This window comes from Capsicum annuum, chromosome 12, assembly GCF_002878395.1.
Source record: "Capsicum annuum cultivar UCD-10X-F1 chromosome 12, UCD10Xv1.1, whole genome shotgun sequence".
NCBI lineage: Eukaryota > Viridiplantae > Streptophyta > Magnoliopsida > Solanales > Solanaceae > Capsicum > Capsicum annuum.
The window spans coordinates 226,375,055-226,393,276 of NC_061122.1; the positions used below are offsets into that span (position 1 = coordinate 226,375,055).

Below are 18,222 nucleotides of genomic sequence, written 5' to 3' on the forward strand. Positions count from 1 at the left end.
CTTGTTCTTGAATCTTACGGTTTTGATCTTGAACTTAAACTTGATTTGAAGACTTGATGAACTTGATCTCAACTTGTACTTTAATTCAAGGTCCGTTGAGCTTGTTGTTGAATCTTGTAGTCTTGATCTTGAAGCTTGAACTAGTTCTTGAACCTTGAACTCTTGATCTTGAAATCTTGAGCTTGTTCTTGAATTTGTAGAGAAATCTACTGTTTTGATCCATGAGCTCTCTCTTGCTTCTTGTTAAACTTGTTCTTCCTTTTCTGAATTATGAGGTCCCTATTTATGGTTGTAGGAAGTCAAGAGTCATGATAAATATGAACTTCCTTTGATCAATCAGATTTAAGTGACATGACATTTCTTATGGGCTTTTAATTTACTGCATCATTTTGACACGTGGCATGGTCCCATTGGCTCATTCACTTGACTTGGCAGGCCATGTCATTTGACATGTAGCACCAAATTGGGCCTCTAGAACATGATGACATCTTGGGCTTGATAAAATGGGCTTAGTCTTTTGTAGCCCAAAATAACAATTGAACTTTAATTAAATCCATGCATGTTTGAACTTAAATGATTAATCTGGTTATATTAATCCACAATATTTATTTGGGACTAATATATTTTAAATTTAATATTATCCAAATTTTGTACGGATTTAAATTTAGCAAAATTTTATTGCTCACACACGCCAAAAACAACTAATATATGATAACAAAAAAACAACTGTAAACTATTATAATATTATTTTTGTATGTATATTTATATATGTAAGGCATCTTGTTTAAGTTTGGTTTTAGATCACTAATTTTATTCAGTCTATTTTTGATGTACACATACTTTTTAGCTGTGTAGACACTACCAACTTCCATTCATTTATGGAATCTGGGTCTCCATCAAATCTGCAACAATAATGACCGGTAAGGTATTGTCGGCCCCCAAGAATGCATACCGCAAGTGAGATGGGAGAGCCTTCAATTCCAAAATCGGTGGCTTCTCAATAGATGGTTGATCAGTAGAAGGAGTAATTCTATTCTTCAGATCAAGTTTCAGGTTTTTTTGGAGCATAATTGTATGCGTTAGGATATACTATTAACCATGTAATTTGTGTTATAGTATTATGTTTTTATCCCATGTAAAGATAATTTATTATATTAATAAAATATTTATTTAAATAGATCATTGCATTAACATGTGTGTCCTTTACTTATATAGTAGACAATTTTGTGTATGAAGTATTTTAACTCATGCACGGAAGATTAAAATTGTCGGTTCTTATAAGTAATAAATTAATGTTCACAATCAAAGATGAGGTAGGACAAACATCTTGATAATTGTAGTACAAGATTAAATATAATTTGATCTTAATTATGAGAGTGGTAATATTCGAACTTCTTGTGCTAGTACATTTCGTATGTATTGAACGGACCAATTAGAGATATTTGTTTATGTTCAGAATATTAATAAACGATTTCTCTTGTCTATTACATGTACTTATTCTCTTAATTTTGATATAATTATTATGATCTATGTGGTTTGTTTTGTCATTTTAATCTGTTAAAAAGTGAGACTCTTTTGTGAGTCAACATATTCCTAATAGGTTGGATGATGACGAATCACTTAGTGAAATATTAATTAGTTGATAGAACCATGTCTCGGATTTGAGATGGAAGACACCCCCTTATGGTTGCTGATTAGTTTTCACGTGAAAATCCTGCGGGTGGATTTTGTATCCGTCATGTGAAATAAGTTAAGCATTGTAAATAAAGGACTGAATTAATCAATGAGTTAATTTTTTCAGAAATTTAATTTAATTGATTGGTGTCGGTAATTCTAACATGAGGAGTTAAATAAGATGTAATGGTAGATTTCAAAATTAAATCGAGAAGTGCAATTACAAATTTTCAGTGGAATAATTTGTAATTTATAGTGATATGGTAATTCATTCATTTGCGAATTAATATCATAATTGGAAGCCTCACTTAATAAATCTGTAGTCCCTGCTATACCTGATTAACTAATCAATTTTGGAAAAGAGAAAGAAACTTACTAGAAGAAGTAATATTATTTACTGGTCTTCTGAAGGAAAATAATATCTTCTGACTTTAAGTTAAAAACGTTCCTTTTAAGATTAAAAACGTTTTGAACAACTAAAGAGGCCTAAAATATTTTGGATAGTGGAAAAGGCTGAAAACGTTTTGGATAACTGAAAAGGCCTAAAACGCATTGGACAACTAAAAGGGTAAAAACGTTTGCTCTTGGCTTTCCCCTCTTTAAGAGAAAACAGGAATAAATAGGGGCTTTTGTTCAGAAGATGATCATCACTTGATATATTCTCTTTGAATCCAAAAAGTACTTGTCCACACAAGTTTGATAACAAAAGTTAGTCAGGATATAGTAGAAGACTGTAGCCTTGGAGGTCAAAACAGTGAATGAATCATGTGAAAGCTTCGACAGTAGTCTTCTTACATATGCTAGATAATGTAAAAAGAAATTACATGATTGGTTTACATGTTTTTTATAATCACTATAAATAGCATGTTGTTGATGGTTGGTTTTCTTGTTATGACTGATGTTTATGATTTCAGTAGAATCTAAGTTTATCAACAAGAAAATAGAAAAACGAATTTAACACATTTTACTTAATTTTGTGAAAATCACTTTTTGTGGATTAAGGGAAAAATTATCACGAGTTTCGAATAAACCCAACTATAGTCGTTACTCACTATATGAACAGTAGTGGTAAGCCCAAGCAGTGCAGGCACCCCTGCTGACCTCGCAACAGCCCAGCCAATAGTTGCCGATTTGGTTGGTTTTTCAGTTTTTCAGTTTTTGACGAACTCTGAATGGCCTGAAATTTGGTACGTTTATTGGAAATGACCCACTGAAAAATGCACACAACTAATTGTGGCCTAGACCATTTTTTGATCATTCGGAGTCGTTTTGATGATGTTTTGGATGTTTTTATATTTTCGAAAAAATTAAAAATTCTGAAAAAATTATCTGTTGCAAATAAGTGATGATAGGGATCATTCCTTATGATTTTCAGTGGTTAATAACAGTAAATAATATGATTTTACATGTTGACATCATCATCTTTCCCATCGGATAGACTTGTATATTGTAATACTGTTTTATAGTCTCTTATTTTTGATGACTTATATTAACTTTCCAATTAAGTTACATGCTGGTTCAATGGTACAGAGGCTTATGAAATGTGATATTTATCTAACTTAAATCAACAGTTTACTCTCTAACTGGGTTGATTCTATTTTATTTAAGAGATAAAATATCTGACATTACATGTATATTTGCTTAAATGGTTAAGTTTTCCTAACGATTCTAACTGTTTATGTGCATGGTTATATGTGTGATGTGGTTTTAAGAATTTTATTATTCTATAGCATGTCTAATGATCTGTTTTAATTTGATTATATAACAGATTAATCATGTCTTCATTCAATCCCTTAACCTTTATCCTGAATCAAAATAAACTATAAGGCCCTAACTATGTGGACTGGAAACATAATTTGGCTATTGTTCTTACTGTTGAGGGCTTTAAATTTGTTCTGGTTGAGGAATGTCCTGTTAAGTCGACTGAACCCACTGATGATGAGATTAAAACCTACAATAAGTGGGTTAAGGCTGACGAGATGGCAAAATGCTACATTCTTACCTCTATGGAAAATGTGTTGCAGCATTAATATCAATGCATGACTACTGCTTACGATATACTTGAATCTCTCAAAGATATGTTCAGAGAGCAAAATCGTGCTGCAAAGCATACGGCTATGAAAGCTCTTTTAACCACGAAAATGGTTGAAGAAACTTCGGTGAGGGAACATGTTCTTAAAATGATGAGTCTATTGAATGAGCTGGAAATTCTTGGTGCGGTTATTGATAAGGAGTCTCAGGTTGAGATGGTCCTACAGACTCTGCCAGACAGTTTTCAGCAGTTTCTCTTAAATTATAACATGAATAAGATGGAATTATCTCTTGCGAAACCGTTGAATGAGCTGCAAGCAGCATAATCTATCACTAAGCAACAAGCTCCTCCTGCAGTGTTGATGGTTGACAAACCTTCGTCTTCTAATTCTAAGCCAAAAAGCAAAAATAAAAAGGAAGAAGAAGAATTGTAAAGTTTCAAGTGCTAATGGTGGTGTGGCTAAGCCTAAGGGCAAGTGCTATCATTGCAAGCAACCTGATCACTTAAAAAACAGTATCCCGACTACATACCTAAGATGCAAAAATAAAGTACATCTTTTTCATATGTCGTTGAAACATTTTTAGCGGCTGTTTCTACCTAATTTTTAGCTATAGATTTGGGAGCCACTAATCATATCTGCCCTTCATTGTAGGGGTTTCAGGAAACATAACGCCTAAGTGAAAATAAACTGAACGTGTTTTAAGCAAATGGGGAACCAGCACCAGCCTTAGCTATAGGAAATATTTCTATTTCGTTTAGTAGTTCTAGAGTTTTAAGACTGAATAATGTTCTTTACGTACCTTATATAAGAAGGAATTTACTTTTAGTTTCAAGAATAATGGATGCTGGTTATAATGTTTTTTTTGTTAATAATTGTGCAATTATTAAGTTTAATAAGTATTTTATTATTTTTTCTCCTAGAATACATGATTTGTTTGTATTTGAGGTTTCCCATGATATGCTACAATCAATGGAACTTAATAATGTTGATCAATCACATAAAAGAAAGCGTATTTCAGAATTGAGTGAAACATACTTATGACACTTACGTCTAGGTCATATTAACATAAATAGGATCTCATGGTTGGTTTCTGATGGACCTTTGAGTTCATTGAAAGTGGAGGCACTTTCAACTTGTGAATCCTGTTTAGAAGGTAAAATGACCAAGAGACCTTTTCCTTCCAAAGGAAATAGAGCCAGAAATAAGTTAGAATTAATTCATACTGATTTGTGTGGTCCTATGAATATACAAGCAAGAGGTGGTTTAGAGTATTTTGTGACTTTCACATATGATTACTCAAAATATGGATACTTTATTTGTTGCACCGTAAATCTGAATGCTTTACAAAATTCAAAGAATTTAAGATGGAAATAGAAAAGTGACATAACAAACATATCCATACATTACGATCTGATCGTGGTAGTGAATACATTTCTGCGGAGTTCATTAAATACTTATCAGAATCATGAATTACATGTCAATATTTTGCACCGGGAACACCATAATAAAATAGTATGGTAGAACGCTGAAATAGAACTCTTATGAAAATGGTTAGATCAATGTTAAGTTATTCAGATTTACCCTTTTCATTTTGAGGTTATGCATTAGAAACTGCAAATTATATTCTGAACTTGGTTTCTTCAAAATCGGTACCTTTAACTCCATCTGAATTGTGGAGTGGGCGCAAGCCAAGTCTATGGCATATTTGGGTTTGGAGTTGTCCAACACATGTGCTAAAAGGAAAAATTGATAAATTGGAATCTAGGACAAAAGCGTGCATTTTTATTGGATATCCAAAAGGGACGAAAGAAGGTTTATTTTATTGTCTTAAGGAACAGAAGGTAATTGTTTCGACAAATGCCAGATTTCTTGAAGAGGATTATTTAATGAACTACGTTCCTAGAAATGAAATTATTTTACAGGAATTGAGCGATAGAATAACAAATAATGAAACGCAAGAACAAATTTCAAAAACTATTATTGACATATCATTGCATCCACGTAGTGGGAGAAATGTCAATAGGCAAAAGGTTGCACAAGAGCAAACACTTGACATTACACTACCTCAAAGTAGTGGAAGTAACGTTGAACAGCCTGCAATTGTGGAGGAAAACGTTCAACATAATGTCGAGGAACCTGTCATTGTGCAGGAAGACATTCAGGGTGTTCAAAATTTAGTTCCAGTAGTAGCAGATCCTGTAGTGATTAGTCATCGTAGTGGGAGAATTATTAGAAAACCTTTATGGTTTGCACTCTTGGGAGAATCGTATGATTGAATCCCTGAGGAGCCTAATACGGAACCTCTTAATTACACCGAAGCACTACATGATAAAGATGCTAAAATATGGATTGCTGCTATGAAATCTGAAATGGAGTCTATGTATTTCAATCAAGTCTGAGAACTTGTAGAACCACCTGCGGGAGTCAAACCCATTGGTTGTAGATGGATCTATAATAAAAAGAGAGGTGCGGATGAAAAAGTGCAAACGTTTAAGGCTAGGCTTGTTGCGAAAGGGTTTACTCAAAAAGAAGGAATTGATTATAAGGAAACTTTTTTGCCGGAAGCTATGCGTAAATCTATTAGGATTATTTTATCCATTGCTGCTCATTATGATTATGAGATTTGGAAAATAGATATAAAAACGGCTTTCCTAAATGGAAGTCTTGATGAGTGCATTTATACGGCACAACCAGAAGGTTTCATGGAAAGTGGTAATGAACATAAGTTTAGTAAACTTAAGAAATACATCTATGGTTTGAAACAAACATCTAGAGCATGGAATACTTGTTTTGATCATTTGATTAAGACTTTTGGTTTTGATCAATGTGAAAATGAGTCATGCGTTTATAAAAAATGGGATGGATACAGAGTAGCATTTTTTATTCTGTACGTAAATGACATTTTGCTCATAGAAAATAATATGAGCATGTTGAATGCTATTAAGGAGTGGTTGTCCTCGTGTTTTGATATGAAAGACTTGGGAGAAATGACTCATATCCTTGGGATCAATCTTATGCGAGATCGCAAACAAAGGATATTAGGCTTATATATCTCAAGCACTTTATATTGATACTATTCTTGCAAGATTTAGCATGCAAAATTCCAAAAAGGAATTCCTTCTTTTCAGGCATAGAATTACTCTATCAAAAGATCAGTCGCCCAAAATCACCGATGAGATAGAGAGAATGAAGGTAGTCCCTTATGCTTCTCCTGTAGGGAGCCTCATGTATGGTATATTGTGCACTAGACCAGATAGCTGCTTTGCTATTGGCATGTTTAGCAGTTTTTAGTCTAATCCTGGGCAAGAACATTGGACTGCGGTTAAGCATATAATCAAGTACCTTAAAAGGACTAGGGATTACATGCTTGTTTTTCACTCTAGGAATCTTGTACCTATTGAATATACTGATTCAGATTTTCGGTCGGATAAAGATTCTACAAAATCTACCTCAGGATATGTGTTTACTTTAGGAGGTGAAGCCATTGTTTGGATGAGTATCAATCAATCATGTGTTTTTGATTCCACCATGAAAGACGAATATGTAGCTGCCTCTGAGGTAGCTAAAGAGGCTATTTGGCTCGGTAACTATCTGAAAGATCTTGGAGTTGTTCCTTCGGTTCAAACACCACTACCACTTTATTGTGACAGTAGTGGTGTAGTTGCAAACTCGAAAGAAACACTAAGCCATAAAAAAAGTAAGCATATTGAGAGTAAATATCACTTGATTCAGGATATAACTAAAAGGGGTGATGTGAGAGTTTTGAAGATTGAGTCGAAGAATAATTTGACGGACCCATTTACAAAGGGCTTAACCCAGAAAGTTTTTGATAAGCATGTGGAAGAAATGGGTGTTAAAATTGTGCATTCATGGTTATGAGTCTAAGTGGGAGATTGTTAGGATATACTATTAACCATGTAATTTGTGTTATAGTATTATATTTTCATCCCATGTAAAGATAATTTATTATATTAATAAAATATTTATTTGAATAGATCATTGCATTAACATGTGTGTCCTTTACTTATATAGTAGACAATTTTGTGTATGGAGTATTTTAACTCAAGGACAGAAGATAAAAATTGTCGGTTCTTATAAGTAATAAATTAATGTTCACAATCACAGATGAGGTAGGACAAACATCTTGATGATTGTAGTACAAGATTAAATATAATTTGGTCTTAATTATGAGAGTGGTAATATTCCAATTTTTTGTACTAGTATATTTTGTATGTATTGAACGGACTAATTAGAGATATTTGTTTATGTTCTGAATATTAATAAACGATTTCTCTTGTCTATTACATGAACTTATTCTCTTAATCTTGATATAATTATTATGATCTATGTGATTTATTTTGTCGTTTAATGTATTAAAAGGTGAGACTCTTTTGTGAGTCAACATATTCCTAATAGGTTGGATGATGACGAATCACTTAGTGAAATATTAATTAATTGATAGAACCATGTCTCGAATTTGAGATGGAAGACACCCCTTTATGGTTGCTTATAAGTTTTCACGTGAAAACCCTGCAGGTTAATTTTGTATTCGTCATGCGAAATAAGTTAAGCATTACAAATAAGGAATTAAATCAACCAATGAGTTAAATTTTTCAAGAATTTAATTTAATTGATTGGTGTCGGTAATTCTAACATGGGAAGTTGAATAAGATGTAATGGTAGATTTCAAAATTAAATGGAGGAGTGCAATTACAGATTTTTAGTGAAATAATTTGTAATTTATTGTGATATGGTAATTCATTCATGTGCGAATTAATATTATAATTGGAAGCCTCACTTAATAAATCTGTGGTCCTTGCTATACCTGATTAACTAATCAATTTTGGAAAAAAGAAAGAAACTTAGCAAAAGAAGTAATATTATTTACTAGTCTTCTGAAGGAAAAGGATTTCTACTGACTTTAAATTAAAAACATTTCTTTTAAGATTAAAAATGTTTTGGACAACTAAAGAGGCATAAAATGTTTTGGACAGTGGAAAAGGCTGAAAGCGTTTTGGATAACTGAAAAGGCCTAAAACGCATTGGACAACTAAAAGGGTAAAAACATTTGCCTCTTGGTTTTCCCCTCTTTAAGAGAAAACAGGAGTAAATAGAGGTTTTTGTTCACAAGATGATCATCACTTGATATATTCTCTTTGAATCCAAAAAGTACTTATCCACACAAGTTTGATAACAAAAGTTAGTTAGGATATAGTAGAAGACTGTAGTCCTGGAGGTCAAAGCAGTGAACAAATTGTGTGAAAGCTTCAACAGGTAAGTAGCTTTTCAATTTCGTTTGATGATTTATGTTATCTAGACTATATATAAGTTATATTGATCCTGTAGAGTTATTGTTTCTGTTGTGCATGTTCTAACAGTAAGAACCTCTACCAATGCGTTAACTATCTCATCATATTCATCGATCCCATCGCTGTCAAAATTCATAATGATCGCTGCTAGTGCCTCAACCCCAAGCCTCTCGTCAATGGGCGTAGTCACTATATCATCATCAATAGTATCAATCACGGACACCACTCTCATATCCTTCAGTTGTCACATAGATTGATGCACATCAAAAGTTGACTTGCTTATTATTTAGTCTGAACTTCATCTGGCCCATCTCCATGTCAACCAAGGCCCTGCCCGTAGCTAGGAAATGCCTTCCGAGAGATGTCACACCCCTTTTTCTGCTCGAAGGACCGAGTCGAAGGGTTTTTCCAATTAAAGTGACAGTTTTGAATAAGGATATTTTATTTACAGAGTCGCCACTTGGAATTGAGTTATAGTGTTCCAAGTCACCTTATTGAATTCCTAATCAAAAGAAAATGACTCTTTGTTAGTCTGTGAAAATAGAAGATCGGGTAAGGAATTCTGTTGACCGAGGGGAAGGTGTGAGGCACCCCTCGAGTCCCGTAGTTCTAGCACGGTCGCTTTTATTGACTATTACTTGACTTAAACTATTTCGAATAAATTATGATTTAAGGCCTTGATTCGCTCATTTTAATGTACTAAAATTATTTAAAGCTCTTGTATTAAATCGGTGAAAAATTAATTTTAGAAATATTTATCAAAGTGCATTATTGCATCCTTGAATTTTTAATAAAATACAAATGCGGACACAATTTAATAACAGTTCCTGCCTACAATATTTATTTTTTGTAATTCAGTGAGCCCTTAACTATAATATACCAACATTTATTTTCCCCAACTTATTTTCTATTCTTTTTGTTATCAACATTCTTCTTGATTTATTTTATAAAAATTTAAAAGAAGCATCACAACGCAGTATACTTCAAACATTCAAGTAACTTAAAACATTCTTACTTATTATTATTTTAACGCCACTACCATACTATTAATCTGTCTGTTTTTCCTATTAACGTATATATGTAAATTATTTATTAGTATTAGTGACAAGACTTTTACCGGAAGTCAGTTTTTAAAATCTTTACAAATATAAATTACCCAAAAAAATAAAAATTCACAAAGGTTGTTAAAAACTTTTAGGGGTGTTTATAATGAAATTTACCAAAAGAAAAAAAAATATTTTTCCTGTTTTTTTTTTATTCTGTAAGGGAAAGGGACAGAGAAAATTCCCTTATATACGAAAGTTATTAGTAATTGAGAGAATTTGTTTTTGCTTTTTCTTTCTGTTCTAAATTTTAATTTAACAAAATTAACACAACAAAGTTAACACACAAAATTTTAATATTCAACATATCTACTGAACATGTATATAAACATTCAATATATTTAGTATAACATATAGTAACGAAAAATTCACATAATCAAATATAATCATTAACATAAATTTGAACACGTTTCGGATTCACTATAAAAATTCATAAAGTTAATAATACAAAGTAGAATAAGAACATGTTGATAATCTAAAGCAGAAGACTTGAATGTCGTTACTGGAAACTCGAACGGAAATTCCAACTTCAACTTTTCTTCTTTTCTCTCTTTTGTCTGATGTTTTTGGTTTTCACACTCTGTTGATTTTTTTTTCAGTGTCTAATGTAGTATACGTATTCTTGTTTTCCCGGTGTTGAAGAGTCTTTTATAGAGGGGATTCTTGGGGGGAACAGTTAGAAATCAGATAGGGGAGGGATGTTGGGTAGTTTAGGATTCAAATTTTAATTTTTTTTTAGGATAATGATCTCCCTTTTATTTTAATAAATAAATAAATTATATATAAAATAAATAATAATAATAATAATAATAAAATAATATTAACTAATTAATATTTTATACTTAGGAAAAATATAATAAAAATATAGCTAACTTAAAAACAAAATATAATTGAGAGAAAATAAAATTACTAGCTTATTTATAAAAATCTAAATTAAAAGAAAATATTTTTTGAAAAGTTTTTCGTATTATTTAAAATATATATATATATATATATATATATATCAAAAAATGTAACTTTATTTATTATTTATTTTTTATTTATTTTCAACCAAAATTTATTAAAAATATAACAAAAGCTAAGATAAATATTGGACAAAAATAAAAATATTTAATGCTGGAAAATATAGGTTAAAACTCGAGGAGGGTCAAAAATTACATGTCTACATTCCGAAGATAATAGAAACTTCGAACTCCACCCCGCAGTCAAGGATCATGAAGTCAGCTAGAAATATGAAGGATGTGATCTTCACCGATACATTACACAAAATATCAACCGATTTCTTGACAGTCTAGTCAGCTATCAATAGCCTCATGGATGTAGGTTTGGGTGCCCCCAACCCCAACTACTACATGAAATAGTGATGATCTCGAGTCCTTTCTTTTCTCCATCAACGATCAAATAGAAACAACGCTACAATGATGTACATTATCAGCAGGCTCAAAGCTCACCGTCCCCTTCTTAGTGACCAAATATTTCATGAATTTCACGTAGCCATACATCTGCTCCAAAGCTTCTACAAGAGAAATGTTAACAGACACTTCCTTCAACATCGACAGAAACTTCTGATATTTTCCTTCCTCTTGCTTCTTTTTCAACCTCTGAAGAAAAGGTGGGGGAGATTGTGAAATAGTCTTCAATACCGACTCATCTGCCGAAAGTGAGTGAACTTATCTTCTAAACCAATTTATTTTGTTTGCACTTTGCACATTTCATCTATGCGGTAATCAATCTCAACAGCATTGACCACTATTTATTTGCTCATCCAGATTCCTACACACCCACAAAATAAATAAATCTATTGTTCTATGCTTTACTGGCTCGGTATCTTGCTATATTATAAATATTGTGAAATTCTTCTGTCCTGTGTGGCTGTAATACCCCCGCAAAATTCTAGACGTGTTTCAGCTCTTAGTCCCATGTTTAAAGGGGTCTAAGTCATTATTTCACATTAAATACTGATACCAATCAAACCACGAAAGGCACAAAACTACACTCAAAACAGTCCACAAACAACAAGGAACCGAGAACCCAAATGGAGAGCAAGTCTCAGCCAACAACAACAACACAAGAATGACAAATTAACAAGGTGTTCAACACCAATTTCCAACGAACAACCAAACTAACAAGAAGGTTAACAAGATGAATACAAGAACAAAAGTTTTGGATTCAACAATAAGGACACAAAACAGTCAACAACACAATAACAACAATAACAAAATATAAAGATAGTGTGACATAGATTGTTACAAGTACTAAGAACTAAGATGTGTATAAAACACCAAAACCCTTAAAATATGTAATAACAACACCTACACTCTTACGTTGACACAAGAGGGACGTCAATCTCCCAAGCACCCAACGTTTCCAAGCCAAGAACACAACAAAGTGAATCCACACTTTGGTTGCCCTAGTTTCGGCCAAAGGGAATTTCTCACAAGAGAGAAGTGTTTCAAGTGTTATACAACTTACAGTATCATTTAAAAACTAATTAATGAAACCCTGAAAGGTTCTATTTATAGCTATTACAAAATAGGATGTGAAATGTCGAAAAAGACCCCTTTAATAAAGAGTGAATAACAAAGGTGCCCTTGGAATATTATATGGACGGTTTTGATGTGTATTTGGGACCTCCTTTGCACTTCACTTGCACACTCCAAGTATCGGATACAATACATCTCACATACATCCATCTTCGTGGTCGTGCCCGTATCAAGTACAAAGGAGTTAGCCATATTTAAGACCCCAAGAATTCAAGAATTTTATTTTTGGCCCTCCGGAGTTTGAAATGTTGATGTTTGAGTTGAAATGTGTTTAGGTATGTTAAAAGGATCATTCGGGAGAGTTTTAAAATTTTTGGAAGGGGTTCGAGGTGTTTTTGGACCTCGAAGGCTGAATGCCTCCGTGATATGGATGTGTCACAGAGGCTGGAAATCCGTGATACACAACGTGTCACGGAGGTTAGCCTCCACGATACACGTCATGTCACGGAGGATAGCCTCTGCGATAACCTTCGTGACATGGAGGTTGCTTTTTCCTGCATTATTTTTAAACGTCCAAGGGGGAAATTTTGTCTTTTACCCCTCTCTTAAATCACCTAATACACGAATTAAAACCCCAAGTGGGGCATCAATTGCCCCATTCCTCATCATTTAACACGTAAAACTAATCCCCTTTTCCAAGAACGTAAATTCAAACATCTTCCCAAGAATTCACCATTCAAGGTTTCAATTTCAAGCTTTTTTTTCAAGGATTCAAACAATTAAGGTATGTGGGGTATTCATCAATGGGTTCCTTCCACTCATTGAGTCCTAAAAATTTTTTTTTGTTCAAGTATGAATTTTTATCCTCTTTTATGAAAATATCAATGTTAATTATGAATTTAATCCATGTTTTTTTAGTAGTCTTGAATTCAAGCCATGTCAATAAGTTTCCCCATGTGAATTATGTACTCCATGCTTTAAAATTTCAATCACCCATATCATGTTCAGTTGAAAATATGTTAACTTACCAATTCATGAATTAAACCATGTGAGCATGTTGTTCTTCCAAGTTTAACACACCCTCATACTTAAAATCATATAATTCATTAGTTTACTATAATGTACTATATTTTGGGTCTCTGAATCATGACTTCCTACTGTCACACCCCTTTTTACGTACTCTAAAAAATAGTTATAGCTTAAAGCTCGAAAGGGTTTTATTATTTAAGTGACAAGAAATGAAAATTTATTTCGGAAAAGGATTATTTACATTTTTTATTCAGAGTCGCCACTTGGCATAATCCGGTGTGCCAAGTCACCTTTGGAAAATCCTTTTCGAAACCATTTGACTCTTAAACTGGTTTACGAATAGAGATTCCGGCTAAGGAATTCTGTTGACCGAGGGGAAGGTGTTAAGCACCTCTCGATCCCGTGGTTCAACCACGGTCGCTTGGTAGAGTGTATCGACTATTTTTTGGCACTAAGAAATGTATAAACCGCACAAAAAGCACGTAAAATAATCAAACAAAACAAAACAATCCGAAATGTAAAGTCCAGTCCAATTATTATACTCCGAAATAAAAAGGGACTGAAAGTAAACCTACGTTAATCCTAAATTAATGCTCTACCCGACGCCTCGGGCCTTCACCATGAATGTTCTCCGGGTACATGATACCTCGGGGGCATTCTCTGGTGAATAAATATATACAGATACTTCGGGGCATTCCCCGGCCAAATTATACAATTGAATTAAAAGTAATAAAATCAAACCATTCAATCAAATTTCAAACATTCAATCAACCCACAATCTCTAGATTTGCCTACCCGACCTAAGTCTTACCTATTCCAATCGGCATATCTTGATACTACCAAATTCAATTATCGTTCATTTCAAGTCAAACAACTAATGAATCAAACTAATCAAAATTCACCAATTATATCAAGTTTTCAATTCTCGTCCCACTTATTCCCACATGAATTCAAATCTTTACATTCCTTCATTCACGTGAATCAATCAATCAATATCAACCACAGTAATCACGATTGCTCAAACATAATATCGGAATATATCACCACGTCACAATCATCAACCAAACACAATATTCACTCCAACACACCAAATATAGTAGACATTAAATAAAAGAAGGGAAGAGAATTGGACCTCAATTCATAGCTTTCAAACTCAAATATAAATCGAGTGAAAAGACAAAGACTGCGTCCAAATATCCGAGCAGAACCTCAGTCAACAAACCCACAACTCAGATCAACCAACTTTCCAAAAAATCAGATTTCGAAACCCAAAAATTATAAGGATAGTGAGTGAATCTCAACTTGGTGCCGAGAAATTGTGACCCGAGACGTCAAATCTTAATAGAACCCACCAACTCGAGCATTTCCCGGCTTAATCTTCTTAGAAATAAAAAGGAAACCAAAGGAACTTCAAGCTTTCGAAGGCTGGAAACCAGCTGAACGATGAACCAGTGGTAGATTTTGACAAGAAAAAAAAATTCACCGGAGAAGCTCAAACAGGGGGTTGAATCTCTTCAAAAGACTCAAACCAAGACCAAATTTCTTACCCATTCTCCCGCATCCCTCGATCTCGAATCTCTCACTCTCCCCTAGCATGGTGCTCTCGTGTAGCTGTGTATGTGCGACTTTGAGTTGGTAGAATTAGAAAATGATGAAGAAATGGTCTGGTCCGATGATGAGCTTACATGAGAAGCTCGAACCTACCGTCTCCCTCTCGATCTCCTTTCTTTCTCTCTATCTCTCTCAGCTACCTTCCCTTCGCAACTCTCTCTCAGCTCTCTGATTCTATATGTGTGTGTATATTGATGGGAACTTTGAGAAAATAGTGTGGGTCTGTGTAATCGATAAAAAATTAGGGAGTCACGATGGAAGAAACAGTCTTTCTCCTCTGTCAATGAAATGGAAGATGAGTGAAACCCCCCCTTTTGTGTGTGCACAGTGTATATGTATGTTGTTCTTCTTTGGGGAATCAGTGTTTGTGGTGAGGTGAGTGTGTTCTCATGTTGAATCTGTGGGTATTGAGTCAAAATTCCAGTGAAGAAGAAAAGAAAATCAAAAAAGGAGTCCTCTGTGTAGTCTTTCAATCCGTATTGTGTTCTGTGAAGAAGAAAAGAAAATTGGAATGTTCTCCTCCTTTTCCAATCCCGTGAGGTGTAGTGTATATATTAGGTGAGGGTGGGGTAGTGGGGTAGGAGGGGTAGGGGTTAGGATGTGTTGTCAATTTTTAGTTGGGTGGGTTGTTAGAATATTAGGATAAGACAAAATTAGTTAGAGGATTGTTATTTTTGTTATTTGTGGAGGGATCATCACACGGGTGAGGGTACACAGTAGGATAAGGTAAAAATGGGTAAAACGACATCAGGGAGGGACGAAATTAGGTGTCTACATCATGCCCCCTTTGAATGTAAACATGAAGTGTTTTCAGATAAAGAAATAGACAGCGAGACCAAATTTTGACCCTACCATTATCCAAAGAAAGAAACCAAAGGAAGAAGGACAACCGGGTTTTGAATTAAGACATCCCACCTACTCACATTATGAGAGGATCGAATGACAAGTATCTCAACTTTTAGAAGGAGATGGACTATACCGAGTTGGAGAGTCGAGTGAGGTTCCATCGAGGTTCCGATCCGCGGCTCTGTTATTACATCCAAAAATGAAAATTACAAGTTAAAACATAAATGAAACTACAAAAATCCTATTTATACAGCTTCTGTTGGCTCTTGACTCGACTTTTATCACCCTATTCTTCAGGCGAGCTCCTGACTTGCAATTTCTTTCAACTTGTTGCTTGGCTTTCAATTACTTCGCTTTGTTGCATGACTTTTCATTTCTTCAATCTGTTTTCTAGGCGGGCCTTTGACTTGCTATTTCATCACCCTGTTTTTCAGGCGGGCTCCGGACTTGCTATTTCATCACCCTGTTCTTCAGGCGGGCTCCTGACTTGCTATTTCATCACCCTGTTCTTCAGGTGGGCTCCTGAAACCCAAAATTAAAACTAGAACGAATATTATCCCAACAAAAATTATAGTAAAGTAGTATTTCATTTTTGAAAGAGTTGTCCCATTTTCCAGGAGGGTCCTGAACAGAAAGTAAAGTCCTATTTTTCAGGAGGGTCCTGAATTGAAAGTAAATCCTCATTTTTCAAGAGGGTCCTAAACAGAAAGTAAAATTCCATTTTTCAAGAGGGTCCTGAACAGAAAGTAAAATCCCATTTTTCAGGAGGGTCCTGAACATAAAGTAAAAATCCCATCTTTTCAAGAGGGTCCTGAACATAAAGTAAAATCCCATTTTTCAGGAGGGTCCTGAACATAAAGTAAAATCTCATTTTTTCAGGAGGGTCTTGAACAGAAAGTAAAATCCCATTTTTCAGGAGGGTCCTGAACAGAAAGTAAATTCCCATTTTTCAGGAGGGTCCTAAACAGAAAGTAAAATCCCATTTTACAGGAGGGTCCTGAACAGAAAGTAAATTCTCATTTTTCAGGAGGGTCTTGAACAGAAAGTAAAATTCCATTTTTCAGGAAGGTCCTGAACATAAAGTAAAATTCCATTTTTCAGGAGGGTCCTGAACATAAAGTAAAATCCCATTTTTCAGGAGGGTCCTAAACATAAAGTAAAATCCCACGGATGTGCATTTCCAATGGTAGCTGAATTAAGTGAAGCGAATTTACCCCTATTTTCAACAAAGAAAATTTGTCAGTTAAAAACTTAGTGGTGGCTTACAGATCTTGGCTTCTCAGGTATCTGCCCAGCACTCGTTCCTTTCATCTTTCTTCCAAATCGCTGACACCTGCCCTATCTTGCCGCATCATTGCCCCAGATCCAGATTGAGGGAAATGAGTTCTGACTCATCATGGTTTCCATTTTACCATGCCCCTGAGGTGCACTCTTTTTCCAAATCTGAATGCTTCCACGAATCTAATAGCCTGTCGGTTGATAGACTTCCTTTGCTTCGTGTTGAATTACGATCATATTTCTTTCCTGTGCTGTTCCTTGGCTTTTCCTCGTATAATTGGAAAGACTGGTAGTAAATTTTGAAATCCTTTCTCGCTTGTTTTGACACAGACTTGACTTAAAATGTAAAGAAATGATTGTGACTTTATGTTGATAAATGACACATAAAGACAAAAAGCATGAATATGTAAATGAAAGAAAAGAGCAATGTCCCATATTCAAAAGAAAACTTATCTGAATACGACAACCAACTCCAATGAGTATGACATGCATTTTGGATTGAGCTGCCTGATCTTCCTATCCAAACTCCCCATTTGTTATTGAGTTTGTGCCTTTGCCGCTGAGCCGGTTCTTTAAATCCATGGACTCCTACATCACATTTGATTGACGACATCTTAAAAGACTCTCGTCAACAAATCTCTTTCTTTTCACTTTTCGCTTTTCTCTTGAACTCTCCATCGCCTTATGGTGCCCGTGAGGGTTCTTACCAATAAGACTCTCATTTTTGTTTCTCTCCACTCACCATCGCCTTATGGTGCCTGCAAGGGTTTTTACCAATAATACTCTCTCATTTGCATTTCTCTCAACTCACCATCGCCTTATGATGCCCACGGGGGTTTTCACCAATAAGACTCTC

General features: G+C 34.3%; 1 protein-coding gene across 1 annotated transcript; it reads left to right on the plus strand.

Moving 5' to 3' along the window:
- The first annotated feature begins 3,713 nt into the window (after positions 1-3,713).
- Positions 3,714-4,031, plus strand: LOC107848861. Its single transcript, XM_016693594.2, has one exon. The coding sequence runs from the start codon at positions 3,714-3,716 to the stop codon at positions 4,029-4,031; it is 318 nt and encodes a 105-aa protein (XP_016549080.2).
- The last annotated feature ends 14,191 nt before the right edge of the window (positions 4,032-18,222 follow it).